Below are 16,137 nucleotides of genomic sequence, written 5' to 3'. Positions count from 1 at the left end.
TCACGTCCTTCTCTCTCACGCGCGCTGGCGTCACGCTCTTTGCTCTTACGAGCGTTGGCGTCACGCTCTTTGCTCTTACGCGCGCTGGCGTCACGCTCGGAAGCGTCATGTCCGAGTAAATCGGAAGTGTCCTGGTTGTCTGTGTTCTTGGCGTTGACGCTTCGCGAAGTCTTCATCACTCCCGGGGCGTCAGACTGACGCTTGGGTTCTTGCAGCTTTTCCATAAGTACAGACAGCTGCTGTTGCATATCTTGCAGCATATTCTTGGCTTCATTGTCTCTCGAGGGAGAGGGTAACTCGTCAGGTTCGCCCACACGAACCGCAGCCAGAGGAGTCGATCCTTCTAAGGCTTCCTGAGGACGCTTGGTAGGAAGCTTCCTAGGTAAATCCTCCCAAGTAGCAGGAGGAAGAGGAGCGTGCATCGAAAGCGCTGTCTTGCTCTGTTTAGCTGGCGAGGCTTCCGATGACGAAAACTTCTCCGGAGAACTCCAGTGACTGCAGCCTGGCAGTTGCTCATCTGATGAGACCTCACAAACACGAGGTAATTTCCTCTTGAGAGGACGAGAGGAAGTAGAGTGTCGCCATCCTCGACGCGGGGAGACGTCATCGGATGACGAACCAAACACACTCGACGCGCCTTTTCTACGGCTGTCTGAAGCAACCTTGGAAGCGTCAGCAGGTTTGTTTGAGGGCACGCCCGACCGGATACTAGAGCCTCTCGCCTCCCTTAGACTTTCGACTTTACGTCTCCCATGGGTCCGGGAGCTTGTAAGAGGTCTGGGTCTAGGAGCGCGACAGGACCGATCGGACGCACCCTCCACTACACTGTCACTAACACTAAACTTGTCACTTACACTGACTTTAGCACCTGCACTTAAAGCACTTACGACAGTCCAAGTGCGATTGCCCTGCTCAGTAAGAGAGGCAATCTGTTGTCCCATTTTTTCAAGCACCGCTTGAATACCTGCAAAGGTTGAGTCCTTCGCCCCCGACTCGGAGACAGGTTCGGGAGCTGATACTTCTACTAAATTACGCTCAGAAGGAGCAGGGGAAGGAACTATGGGATTATCTACCACTTCCTGATTCGTTGATGAACGGGAAAGGGAACTCTTAGTTCTTCTAATTCTATCTCTCTCGAGCTTACGGACATACTTGTCCAACTCCTTCCACTCCTTATCATCCAAAATCAAGCACTCATCACATCTATTCTCAAAAGTGCAAATTCTACCCCTACAATTCACACAAAGTGTGTGGGGATCAAGAGAAGCTTTGGGAATTCTAACCCTACACACCCCCCTTTACAGCAGACTCTATACACAACTCCCGAGTCCGACATTGTTAATTGAGTAATCCAAAAACAAATCCAAAATCAATCCAAGTCAACAACAGCGAAAGCCAATAAAATACTTCACCCAACGATGAAATACTCTAGCGAGTACGAAAACCTATCGAGGAGCCCACAACAACGAAGTTGCCGGCTTGGGCGACAGAAAAAATATGAGGTTTCCAGGTAACTATCTAGAGGCGTACAGGTAACGATCACCTGACCGATGGTCGGCGATTGCCGCGAGTTTCGAAAAGTCTGTCGTGACGTCACGACGTCAGAGAATATAGCTATGTATATAACTGCCAGGTCAGTTACATATTTTAAAATTGAAGTTTCTGGTATATATATATATATATATATATATATATATATATATATATATATATATATATATATATATATAAATGGTAGTTCTATGACATAAAGAAATAAATCCCATATTCTCAGCTCTTAAGCCCTATGAATTTGCTGTGAAATATTAAAAAAATACCTAAAAAAAACACACCTAAAGATTAGCCATTTTTTAATCTATGCATACATTTTTTTACACAAAAGGAATAGGTTACACGAATGTACTCGACTTTTTATTTATATGAAGATTCTACTGCTAATACATACAAAATGAGCATAAAACACCATCAACAACTTACAACCAAAACCACTGAGGAACGGGATGCAGCAACTTTCAATAAATGTTACACTCTACCTCGAATCCTACAAAGCCTGTAGTCTCCCCAAAAAGCGATATCTGAATGATTAGTTACCCTTACCAAATGCACATTAAACTTTGTTTTGAACTTAGTCCTTGGAAATCTCCACATGTAGTAGCAAACACGCCAGAGTACGCTCTGTTGGCGAAGATAATTGTTAGACCAAAATTTAACTTATGTATACTGTAATGCTTATTATAACTGATGCTAGAATAAGAACATTACATCCTTCAGACTATTTCATTACAGGTTTCTCCCACACACAACTTTCAGCTAACTTAAACCAAAAAGCACATCCCATATAAATTATTATTCCTGGGACAAAAGACACACAAGACAAACAACAACAGCCTTCAGTAATATTTGGTTTTCTTGGTTTCCTTACATACGTATATCACTTTCCTCAGGATTTATATGTACGTATACTTCATAACACTTACATGTGACAAAAAGAAAAAATCAAATTACACAAATCTATTAAGTAGAACAGTCTTTTAAAGAGGGAACAATTCTGACCAATCTTCATGGGGCAACTGAATCATCATCAACACTATCTCCAAATTACTTATTGTACAAGTTCATCAGAAGTTCCATCCAGCTTTAGAAAATTGCTCTAGACAACCCAGAATATTCTGCCAAACCATCATGTCCTTTAATGTGCTGCTGGTAGTGTGAAAAAGGCAAAGCTTTACATAGGGGTACAAGCATTTTGATGATGTTTGAACAAGTTGAAGTTTCACTAAGGGAACACAATGCTGTACTACAGAGTTCTTGGTTTAAACAAGCCCTGCTAAGGAATGGGGAATCTATGGTAAATCCCTAAACTAGACAATGCAATTGTACACTCAGAATTTTTTTTTTTATTCAGGTTCTCATAATTTTAGTGGCATCTGGGCTTATAAGCAATACTTGAAATCAGCCAAAAAGGAAAAAAACAAAAAACTTCTCATACATGAAATGCAAGAAGCAGCTGAAGAATTGGAAAAACAATTTGAGACAAGTTTTATATCATTGGCCAAAGAATTTTTAAACTGAAAATCTAACATAGCAAATAAGTTTTTAAACAAATTTATAATGAGGATTTTGGGTGAACTTCGGTAGGTTAAATGGGGGGAAAGGTATGTGCTAGTCTATATGACGGATGAATGAATACTAATGGAATGGATGACTCACACAGGAATGAGCTTAAGGTATTATTAGTAAAAAGTGAGGAAAGCTTAGTATTGAAATAAATCAGACCCCAAACCTATAAATGGCTATTTCTTTTAAACACTACATAATTATCAGAATATAATACTTATATTGACAAACCAGAGAGTATGAATTTTAGTATGGTACACTAAGTGTTTAGTTTCTCCTTAGGTGCACTGTTTTCATTATTTTACCTACTACTCTGGGCCTTGCATCTACCTAGCAGGTTTTACTTCTATAGATAGTACACTTATCAGTCTCTATTATTCTGTAACTGAATATGGTTGACCTTAAAATATTTATTAACTTTATAACTAAATATTCAAACTTTGGTCACGTTTCCTTTTGTCTTACAGTATCGCATCAGGTACATGCTACATTAAATATCTATCTACCCACATGTCTCATAACAATACTAGTCTTATAGATGCTTTGTTATTAAAGTCTGTACCTTTGCAACCACATAATAAAACCAACCTTACTTTTAGTTTGAACAGAAGTAGATTTGTGACCTTGTCACAAAGAGCACGCTCACATGCTGCTCTGCTTTCATTTCTCAGAGAATCTCAAAAGTTAGCAATATCTAATCCATTCTATAACAGTAACAAAACACTATTATAGTTTCTTACTGAACATTTTAAGACTATTTGCAGCGATAAATTGTGTTTATCTTTTCTCCCACAGCTTACAATGACGTTGATCTGTTCGTGCAAAGCAAAAAGTTGTTGGTACCATCAATACATCACCACATAGTTGCTTCAATTTCAAGTTATTTCCAATTACGTAATCCAAAAGCTTCATCCCTTCATATTCTTTCTTTATTCATCACATAATAAACATCTAAGTTAGAATGTACCTGAGCACCTTTCTTGAATAACCTCTTGACTTTGCCTGTGACCACCAAATAAAATTATTCCTCATGCTAACTGAACAATATGCCCTGACAGTTTCCATATTCCTAAATGTTCTGCTGATCTATTTACAAATCTTGTAAGTGTAAAGTGCCACTTGGTTTGAAATATTGCAGATTTTAAGACATCTAGAAGCAATATAATTCCCCCTTTGCCCCATGTGTTAAAACTTCTTTATCTTTTAGGATATCTACTCTCACTGAAACTGTTAAGAATGGTCCACTTCCTACTTACACAAAATTCTTATTCACAGCATATTCTACCAATACCCATCCTATGACAAAAGTTTATAGTATATATCTTAATTAGCTTTTGATTGCCTTTCCACTTTTTGACTTTATAAGGAAGAATTAATATCAAACTTTCTTTTCCTCTCTTAGTGCACTTCAGTGCCAAGGCTGGAATACAATACCATGTTGAGGAAATTTCCATTTATTTCACAATAAGTATATTTCATACTCTTCCTAGTTTCATCAATCATCTTTTTAAAAATTTGTGCACTTATCACTTGACTGCATTCTGTGGTTCACTTACCACAATATCATCATTACATGACATTCTGTCAGTCAAGGCTTCAAATAATCTTTCCAAGACATTCTAAGTCCCTGTGCTTAGCTTTCTGAAGAACTGTGCATAATCAAATAAATGTATTAGCGACTAAAAATTATCATTTTCCATCATGAATGGGAGCATGTAGTATATGCAAATTGGGAATATTATTTCACAAACATTGGGTCAACCAGCTTTGTTTTGATTATTTAATGCATAACATAAGGACTCAGAAACAACATGAATGTTCGATGCTTTGTGCTATATAAGCTTATCATTTTTCTCAACCACGCAAATACTGTATCTGAAGTACTTAGCTATCACAGTGAAACTTCTCAATATAACTAATAAGAGAAACACTAAAATTATGGCATTCAGTGATTTTCCCTTTCAAACAGAAGACTGAATATCCCTCTGGCATTATCATTTTTAACGGGGAAATAAGTACTAACACACTGTGCTAGTGAAACCAATTTTCAAGCTACAATATTCAGGCAAAGACAGCCATACACTTCGTAAGAAGAGAATAAGGTTCATCTCAAGACAAAGAAAGCAAGATTATATGTATAATGAATTATTCTGAAACTCAACACAGACCTTCAACAGATGGGGTGCATATACCTAAAATCCAAGGGAGAAGGGAAGATAAAACATGTGTAACATGTCCCATGGACTGGCAAAAAATCAAAGTTAAATATGATCAACTAATTAAATTCTAATTTAAACACAACAATCAACACATATCTATACAGCATGCCCATTACTATACCTGTCACTCAATTCTTACTTTCAATAATGGGTCTCCCTTAAAGATGATCAAAGATAGAAAAGAAAATATATAATTATACAACACAATTTCTTCTCAAAAAAAAAAAATTCTATGCAAGCTTCCAAGACCAATCATTCAATGCACAATGCATCAGCCCTTCCTAAATCAAGACGTATTACCATTAGCAAATGCAACACATAAAAAATAAGTATATTACATCAAATAGTACAATGCTACACCATATATATAATGAAGCAGACAACATATCATTTTAAGCACTGGAAGCCTCTGGGCACACTGAAGCATGACAGTGACAAAATGACTTGACTCTCATTGATGCTGCCATTACTTTTGCAAAAATAATTGATGATGAGAAATTTGCATATTCTGCAGAAGCATCAAACTCTTCAAGGACACAAACTTTATCTTTCATATACTAATGCAAAAGTACCTTGTACTGATTTAGCACTACAATTTCCAACAATGTGTTGTTGCTGCATGATACTTAAATCAGTCTAAAATGCTAAATAGAAGTAGCATAAGGAATGACCAAGAAAATTGTTCTTATTTGCAGAATAACTCAACGTATGGTAATACTGATTTCAGGTTGCAAGAGCACAAAAAATAAAAGACGACTGAAGTGGAAAAATAAGAAAAATATTTTGATTCTACCAACGAAATAAAGTTGAGTTTTTGTTTACATTTATTATTTAATAAAAAAGTGATTAGGAAAATCACACCCAAAAACCAGTTACACTGCCTTTGTAAGAAATATAAGTCATAATGAAAAGGCAATTACAGTATAGTATATCAAACTACTTCTCCATCCCATCAAAACTATGGAAGTCAATTACAAAAGGGATACCCAGGGGCATATGAAAAAGTTACATATCTGACTTATGCTATGTGATATAAAATGTGCTTATCCTTGCCAGCTAAGGCTTTAAAATAAGCTACTATAATGTACTAGCATTAGCATTCAACCAAAGCATTACTGTTAGTAAGGGAGTAAAACGTTTGATGCACTGTACTCACTCTTTTATTGAGTTTAAGCCACGTAGAGTATCCCTTGGAATCGGTGTACTGAAGACCAAAGAACCATATCTCTCTCAGACCTATTGTCTTCACAACCTGGTCAAATAACTGCTTGCCAGTTGTGTTGGGTTGGATCGCGAACTCAAGTTCCGCGTCCATGGTGGTGACGCGAACATTCACCTGCAATAAAAAGAACATTAATCCATTTACAATTTCACTTAATAATAACAATGTCGAATCATAATAATAATGTTGAACTGAAACAGGATTACGTACATGGAACACATAATTGACATTGTTGTATCTAATTTCATGATCTTTAGTGCACATATATGCATGATTAGTCTACATTTATAGCTAATTTACAATTCTATAAATGTCTGTAGGAAGTTACAATAAAAAGGTAAGTGGGGCAGGCAATCACCTTGATACATATGTATGCATGATGGTCTCCCTTTGTACCAAGTTTAAATGAAATTCCTTTAAACTGGTATGACGAACATGCAACTCTTTCTCAAGTCTTTCGGACAAATTTCTTGCTGATGCACAAAGTCAATTACACAATGATGATTATAATAAGCATAAGAGTATTTTCACACATTTTTCATTATTATTTCCTTTAACTACGATAATGTAGCAGCATCTTTCTAAATCACCATGTTGATATTACACTACCAAGGTTATTAGCAATTTAACTATAATTACAAATTTCAACAATGGCTTTATTAAGCATAGGTCAATAAAACCAGCCTCTCTACAAATTACAATTGAGATTCACTATATAAATATATATGTATATATATGTGTGTATATATATATATATATATATATATATTATATATATATATATATATATATATTACTGGTCAAAAATGTTCTGTAACAACAGAATTCCATCTAATAAAAGGAGCCCATAAAAACACCAAAATATAGAGAGAAAAGTACTATATTTCAGAGACTGCTGTCTCCCTCTTCAGGTAGATGAATGAGAAAAGTTTACAGAAAAGGTGGTATTTATACCAAGAGGTCCATCCACAGGCAAGCCAATTTAGGTCACCTCCGCTGATAATCTTCCTTTAATCTTCTTAAGTGTTGGTTGAATGAAAACCTTGTCGATCGTATCTGAAATCCATGCTCCTTTTGAGATGTTCATTACCTGCCTCTCTTTTATTAAGGCCGATTCCATCATTTGACTCTTGTACCGGCAGTTGCTATAAATTACACGTGACAAATTCCAGTTTATTCTATGGTTATGTTCATTCATATGGTTGAAAATAGCGGAGTTCTGTTGTCCAAACCTAACTGACCGTTTGTGTTGTATTTATCTCTAGGGAAGTGATTTACCTGTAAATCCGATATAAGATTGGTCACATGCCAGGACTGTGACCAATCTCATATCGGATTTACAGGTAAATCACTTCCTCATTAAACACACCATGATATTATTAAAAAAAAAAAAATTCTTATTTCACAAAGCAAAGAAAGGAAAATCATTATAAACAACCAAAATTTACTCAACGATGTTTCCTTAAGAAACGAATAACAGAAAATGACAGATCTTGGGCAAAGCCTAAACAAGGGATTAACCTCGAGAGTGAGATTCAATTCAAAAGGATAAATAGATCTGGCAGATCTGTATTCTTTACCAGGCCACACCTTAGCCATCTTAGAAGATTGAAAGATTAAAGTGGTTCGTAGGCCTACAGTCAAACCAAAATGTCGTGGCGGGTGACAGAAGGGTTTTCCTGGACTATATCGTTCCCAGTCAAGAACATTTTGGTCATTTTACCCTTCAGGAAACCAATGAACTTGAACCTAAAACCTCACCGTCAATGCGGATTTAGCCCCAGGTAGATAGTGTGTTTGCCCCGTATTTTTCCTGGATATTGTTTTCATTTCTTCTAAACCCGACCTTGAGTAACCTTTGTGTGTGTACTAAAATGGAATATGGACAATAATCAGATGGCTTGAAATGATGGCATTATAACAAGATCTATGATTATTATTTCCAAATAACACACAAAGAAAAGAAATCATTAAGAACAACCAAAATTTACTCTTGCTTTCTTTAGAAAAAGAAGTACAGTAAATGACAGATCCCAGGTAAAGTCATAAACAAGGGATTAACCTCGAGAGTGAGATTTAAAAGGAAAAATAGATCTGGCAGGGCTGTATTCTTTTCCTGGCCCCACCCCAGCGATCTTAGAATCTTGAAAAGACTTTTTCTATAGTTTAACATAAAAAAACGATCGTCTATAAAAAAAAAAACAAAGACAAGGTATGGTTAACGCCTTGCAGCATAGGGATGTAGAGATTTAAATAGAGATAACCTATCATAATATTTTAATTGCATTACCTATCCCAGGATGACTGCCTCCAAACTCCCTATAAGCCAAGTTGATCTTGCTGAAGATTTTTTATCGGGTGTTGGGGTCACCTCTTTAAAGGATTGAAATTCCAGCTTGCATGATTAGGATTCAACTCATCATACAGCCATAAAATTCGTTTGGTCTTTATTATTCGTCAATATATAACAGGGTTTTGCATATGTACATTGTCACTCACTCGACTCACCCTGTTAGGAAGGTACTTGCAGACATGTTCTTCCTGCTTCAGCCATGAAAAGTGCGAAAGAAACTGGGATGAGCCCTTGGCCGATGAGACGAGAGTTTACGATTGGGCACGTGAAGCTACCAGTATTCCAGATGTTATGTAAACTATTAATAACATTTATAATAAAGGAAAAAAAAAGCAAGAAACGAAAGTGTGGGTGGAGGGACTGGTCTCGCACCATCAAGTACAGAACTTACTCCGGCTTTACTATAAATACCGATGAGATTTTCCCTTTGCCTACAAGGAAAAAAAAAAAGACCCAAACTTCTAGATTCAAATACGAAGCATACTGATGACACCTTTCGTCATCCGCCACGACATTTTGGTTCGATTACAGTAGCTTTCATATTCTCGTCGGGGCACACACTCAAAGATATTATATATATATATATATATATATATATATATATATATATGTGTGTGTGTGTGTGTGTGTGTGTGTGTGTGTGTGTGTGTGTGTGTGTGTGTAGAGAGAGAGAGAGAGAGGCTTTAGAACATTCAACACGGCAATGTAAAGTGAGACTGTGCGAAATGAACTTAAAAGCCAAAACATTATATTAACAGTAGGCGACTCGGTTAACTATGTTAGCAAAAACGCATACAAGTATTCATATACATTCTATAATAATACCCTACCTACACTGAACGTCGCTATTATGAAAAAAAAAAAACGTGTACTACACGGTATCATAAACAAGTGTATGCAAGAAAACCAAAATGGCGACTGTCTAATGTCATCAGGTATGCCATAAAAATTTCCAAAAAATATGCAAAAAGTGATGAAAAAAAACACCAACGTAGTAAGTATCATCAGATGAAGTAGAGCGCCACTCGGCAACTGTGGAGCCACAGTCTGTGCCTGTGGTCACTCGGACTCACTCCGAGTCTCCGATGGCTGTCAAGTGTAAACATAACCGAAGCAGACGAAGAACGTCAAGTGGTCTAGCTCGCAACGTCATGTGAGAATGTAGGCCGACCGAAAGTGTGTCAAATATTTCTCGGTCGATGATATTCCAAATATTCAGACTTCAATTAGGCTTTGAGTGTCTCCTCCTTAGCCCGCTGTCACGAACGGCGTCAAATGTCGGAAGTGACGTCGACGAACTGTGACAAGGAAGATGCGTCTTGATGTCAACGCCTAGCATTTGTTCAAAGGTTTGAACGAACTGAGAAACACGATATTGAATATATATGCGAGACCTAACAAATAACACATTTGATACAGGTCTTTATTCCAATCATTTTTTATAATAATAACAACATTCATGGTCTACAAAATAACCAGTCGAGAATTTAAAGAGGTGCTACCAGTAAAGGGCACAACCACGGCCTAGACTGTGGGCACAACCAGGTCCAGCTCTCGAAGACTGGGTGCGCCAAGGGGGCTGGAAAGTTAAGTTGGGAAACAAGCAGTGGTGACCCAGGCATTTCCTGAGAGGATGATTATTAGATTGTGATGCGTGGACACGCCTCGTCAGCTCAACAAACACAAGAGGCGGAGAAAGAAAGTTGAATTTCACACAGACATGGATGATAGAAATGCCATCACTACAACAGCCCGCATGATTATTGCACTAATAAAGCACAAATCTACCCAAATCTATACGGTAATTTAAAAGGCACAAATCTAACGAAATCTATACGGTATTTTATAAAGCACAAATCTATACGGTAATTTATACTACAAGGATACACGATATTTTAATTTTCTTAATCTTGATCTACTTTTTTCACACAAACAACGGAGACCTTAGTCAGCTGCTTTTAAGACTCCAATTGACCAATAAATGACCAAGAAAAATAACCATACGTAACACAAGACACTGAAGTCATTCCTCGGTCGTTGCAAGTTACGGCGAAGATGAACAATTTTTCAAGGTATTCAGTAAGCGTTAAAATAAAAAAAATTAAAAAAACACAGTAATGAACTTGAAGTATGGTCTTCATATAGGATACGTTAATTTCTGTGAGGCAAGCTCATATAAAGGTTGAATGATTGATTACCCATCAATGAGAGAGAGAGAGAGAGAGAGAGAGAGAGAGAGAGAGAGAGAGAGAGAGAGAGAGAGAGAGAGGCTCCTTTGGCCATAAACTACATTCAATAAACTAGCAGGATGATTTGCCCTCATTGAAACCACCTGCCAACTAGGGTCCACTCCCACCTGTACACAAGTCATAATCATTACGGCTTCGCGGTGGTGGTGGTGGTGTTACCAGCAAATATCTCTTCACAGCTGTCTACAATTTTTTTAAGGGGATATTTAATTACTCTACAATCTGCGCCGAGTTTCCACGCGACTAGACAAAAACTGTGCCAACGCAGAGACCAACAATCTAGCAAACGGAATGTACACGCGATTTTGGAGAACTGCACCACGGAATGGCAGAAGAGAAAATATTTCTTGTTTCCTTTGTTTTATCGTTGCTGACGTTCTGTTTTCCAGCGTGATACGAGAGGCACGGGTTGCCTTCCTGCTGTAAGCAAACGGCTCGTAATCAAAACACTGACTTAACAGATTTCGCAGCTCGAAAATTTATCCCAGAATGCAACTTAACAGAAATTTAAACTAAAAAGGAAAAAATACGGCATAATACTGGCCTGGGTTATAAAAAACATATATACTAAATATTTTAATTACTGAGAATTTTTATAAAATATAGATTACACGTAATATCATTTTGTAACAAAGGTATATTTAAAACAGTATTTTATTTTTTTATTTTATTCTTCTGTATTTATAAGATAAGCACTATGTAATAATGCAGAGAATTTAGTTATATTTTCATAATAAAAGAAAAAAATATCCATCTATAACGAATATGAAATTTTTCTTCTAAGAGAGAAGAGAGAGAGAGAGAGAGAGAGAGAGAGAGAGAGAGAGAACCACCCTGACAAAAACACTACGCATTTATGCTTATGCTTCAGTATCTACCTTTCTTCTTTCTCTTCGACCGAATCATTATTGTCCTCGGATCACCATAAAAAAAAAAAAAAAAGAGAGAGAGAGAGAGAGAGAGAGAGAGAGAGAGAGAGAGAGAGAGAGAGAGACGACCACAAGGCCGCAATTCTGTGAATCCGGAGACTTGTCGTTCTACAGCAGAGGTCGAAAGAACAAAGCTGATATATACCAGTCAGTGCGCAGATTCTACGGACGGTCGGGTGAGTGAGTCACCGATTCATTTGGTATACAAGCCCAAAGCCTTGCAGGTTAGACTAATTATGTGTGTGTGAGTGTGTGTGTGTGTGTGTGTGTGTGAAGGGAGGGGGTGGAGACATTAGGACATTTATAGAGCACCCATAACTAATTTCTATGAATGAATCATAACTATAATTGAAAATGGAACCACCTAGACTACGGTAAGATTTGTAGGAAGAAAAATGAGCATGGTTTAACACAAAAAGGGAAAAAAAAGAAAAAGAGAGAGAGAGAGAGAGAGAGAGAGAGAGAGAGAGAGAGAGAGAGAGGAATGATTATTAGGTCAAGATGAAACAACAATCGGCATTATATATATATATATATGGGATATATATATATATATATATATATATATATATATATATATATATACATACTAATGAGTCGGCTGGCACAGAGAAGATGAGATTAATTTTGGCTGAATCATCGAAAAAAAAGGGCAGTAGACGAAACGAAACAAATCATAAATAGCACTGGCTTTTTTCAAGCCCTGATAATGGTTACTTGAACAATCGGACCCGCAAAACACCCTGCAGTTTAAATAACTGATATTAATAAGACACAAGAAAAAAATGGACAAACTTGAATTATCCTAAAGGTGGAAATAAAACTGTATAATAATTGTGGTCTCTCTTGATTGAAAAGAAACAGCCATGTCATAAAAGCAAGCGAGAGAGAGAGAGAGAGAGAGAGAGAGAGAGAGAGAGAGAGAGAGAGAGAGAGGACAAAATGATGAGGCCCAATGTTCCTGTCGATAACAAATCATTAAAATAACCATAAAGATTTTAAAATTTCTAAGCATCACTTCGCATCCTCTGACTCACCAACACGAACTTGCCGAATAGCAAATTTGGACCAGCCTGGGATACAAAAATTCTCAAATAATATTAATAAAACTAAGCTCCACAAACTGGAATACTTCAATTGGGAAAGACATCAGCCTTCGAAACGGGGTCACCCTTGCAAATGTATACATTTCAGTCCTCACATCATGACTAATCTCAAACTCTTGGGATACCAGCACCCTAGCCCATTTCGTGTGCAACTAATGTCGGTTCGATGCCTGCGGGTGTTGTGAGAGAGAGAGAGAGAGAGAGAGAGAGAGAGAGAGAGAGAGAGAGAGAGAGAGAGAGAGAGAGTGTAGAAGACAAAAGGGAATTCATCATGGTGGAACTCCACCCCCACCCTCCCTTTCCTTCAAGGTTAACCACAGAGTTGAATGTAAAATTAAAGGTAATCAATAAACAGAAGGCAATTTACATATCAGTCGGCACATAAATTTAATATAAGGATTACACACGACTCGATTTGCAACGGAAGAATGAAGAAACAAAATGTTGAATATCAAAAAGATTACAGCTCCATAAAATGCTTATAAGACGTATACCAAAATAAACAAAAAAATACACTTTTATTTTCAGTAAAAGAAAACTGCTGAAATGGCTTTGTCTGTCCGTCGGCACTTTTTCTGTCCGACCTCAGATCGTAAAAACTACTGAGGATAGAGCACTGCAAATGTTACGTTGATCTTCCACCTTCCAATCACCCAACATACAAATCTTCAGCCCCCTAGTCTCAGTAGTTGTTTTATTTATTCAAAGTTAAAGTTATCCATATTCGTGCAACTGGCATCCACGTAGGGCAGGCCACCACCGGACCGTGGTTAGTTCCATGGACCGCGGCTCATTGATCACCGAAACATGAGATATATTTTCGGTGGTTCTTATCATACCCTGTACAGAAAATTCTTCGGAGTATTTTCTACTTGTTATTATTCATTGCCAATTTCCAATACTCAATCCACAAACGCCTAAATGGTGAATGATTACAAATTTTAAAGAGGAAAAATGACCACTAATACTATATAGCAATATGAGCGATGAGGGCAGTGATAACTTTGGGGTTTGGGAGCTGAAATCTGTCGTACAACCAACAATTTCCCCCTACTCCAACTTAATAGTAATGTCAATAAACCCACATCTGTGAATTTAACAGTAATAGTAGCATCGGTTCGGCAAAATCAATAGACCTTACAAATCTCACGTCAAAACGAAACGTAAATAACCAATTTAACAGTTATTTCTCTTGAAGCCTTGTGTCCATTGCAGTTGTAATGTGCCCAAAGGCTGGAATGCCTCTGAGCGAAGAAAGCAACGAAGGAAAACCCGAGTATGTTCCCAATGCAACTCGTTTCACATCTGCAGAAACCAGGAGGATTCAGTATCATCCACAAACATCCTCAACCACATTTGGCATTAGGTTACAGCAGCAGATTTTAGAACCAGTGAAAAGATACAGTTATGAGAGAGAGAGAGAGAGAGAGAGAGAGAGAGAGAGGAGAGAGAGAGAGAAGACTCACTACGGGGGCACCTTGGTAAACACCAAGAGAATCCGCCATTCGACATCACTCTCACAACACACACACACACACACATACACCTACCCCCTCCCCCCTCGCAATCCAGCTCCCGACCATCACCACCACCAGTTAACTTCTTTAAAAGCGTGAGTCACCATGTGATTATAAGCAACCCGCCCCCCCTCCCAAAACCAACTCCGTCTCCCCCTATTCCTCTCCTCCTCCTCTCTCTCTCTTCCTCTTCTTCTTCCTTCACGCTCCTTACCGATATATCTCGCCAACAGGATCTTCTCACACCCCCCAACCCCCTCGCTGGCCCCAACCAACAAACCCCAACCCAACCCCACCCACCAACCCCATGCCGAAGACATGCCGCAAAAAATAGAATTAGGAAATGGATAATTATCCTTACGAACATCCGTCACTTCTTGGAGTTCTTCCTCGAATCCTGTTCCCAGCATGTTATATATAATTTGGTCCGTCGTTTAGCTGCTCTTACGTATGTATGCGTGTATGTATGTATATTTGTATGTTTTATATAAATGTGTGCGTATATATCTTATTTAAAGTGAGACATGAATTGGTATCATTTATGTACAGTACATACGTACCTCGACTTATGTGCGTCGTGCATTCTGTCCAACGCAGTTTTTACTTTATTCAAGTGGGATACGTGTACATACATACATATCTCAAGAGGGGTATAAAATATTGTCTTAAGTAGGGCATTTACATGATATAAAGTGAGGCATGATGTGATGTCCAAGCACAAGTGGGACAAAGTCTTATCTAAAGTGTATTCTTTATTCTAGTGGGTCTAATGCCCTGAGTAAGTTAGACTTCTCTTAAAATATTAACTATAGTTATTACAGTATGTATTTCTTTTCTATTTCCTTTTCGTCGCATGAAGACAAAACTTTACGTCATGTTGGGAACTTGGCCGCGTGTGTTTCACGAAATGTCCAGCCACGGAAAAAGAGGCTTGCAAACCAAAGCAGAGAGAGAGAGAGAGAGAGAGAGAGAGAGAGAGAGACTCTCATCCCCATTCAGTTTCAGTCAGAAAATTCTCGGAAAGACTCCACTGTTCGTTTGCACTGCATCTTTCTAAAACTCGGAAATTCTCAGATGAACTGCACTTTCTTTTCAACAGTTACTACTGCCACAGTTCGAGCCTTTTTAACGTATTTTATAAAGATCTAAAATTTGTGTGTCTTTGTGTGAGAGATGGACGTTTACAATACGTTTTAAAACAAGTTTGTTTTGTTTAAAAAAATGTATGAGGTCAAGTTTTATATTTTTTAAAATACGTTAAAGCAAATTATTTAGTCTAATACTTAAGCGCAACTGTATTCATGTCATAACTTTGCGACACATATAAAGACAACGGCGCTTAAATATTATTACACCAAATAATTTTCAACTAGAAGCCTCAGCATTAAATTCATAGGGAGACAACGTGACCAATCTTCACTAATG

At 37.6% G+C, this 16,137-nt stretch overlaps 1 protein-coding gene across 6 annotated transcripts in view; it reads right to left on the bottom strand.

Annotated features, from left to right (window-relative positions):
* The window catches only part of LOC135224687 (moesin/ezrin/radixin homolog 1-like), a 255,569-nt gene that overhangs the window by 20,115 nt on the left and 219,317 nt on the right, over positions 1 to 16,137 (bottom strand). For all 6 annotated transcript variants that reach the window (XM_064263982.1, XM_064263951.1, XM_064263960.1 and 3 more), the window contains one exon: positions 6,493 to 6,672. In XM_064263982.1, the coding sequence (XP_064120052.1) occupies positions 6,493 to 6,672 (180 nt within the window). The remainder of the gene's footprint in view (positions 1 to 6,492; positions 6,673 to 16,137) is intronic.

Source organism: Macrobrachium nipponense, chromosome 20 (genome assembly GCF_015104395.2).
Source record: "Macrobrachium nipponense isolate FS-2020 chromosome 20, ASM1510439v2, whole genome shotgun sequence".
In the NCBI taxonomy this organism is placed as follows: Eukaryota; Metazoa; Arthropoda; class Malacostraca; order Decapoda; family Palaemonidae; genus Macrobrachium; species Macrobrachium nipponense.
The sequence above is the reverse complement of the archived record's forward strand: the minus strand, read 5'-3'. Positions and strand labels throughout refer to the sequence as shown.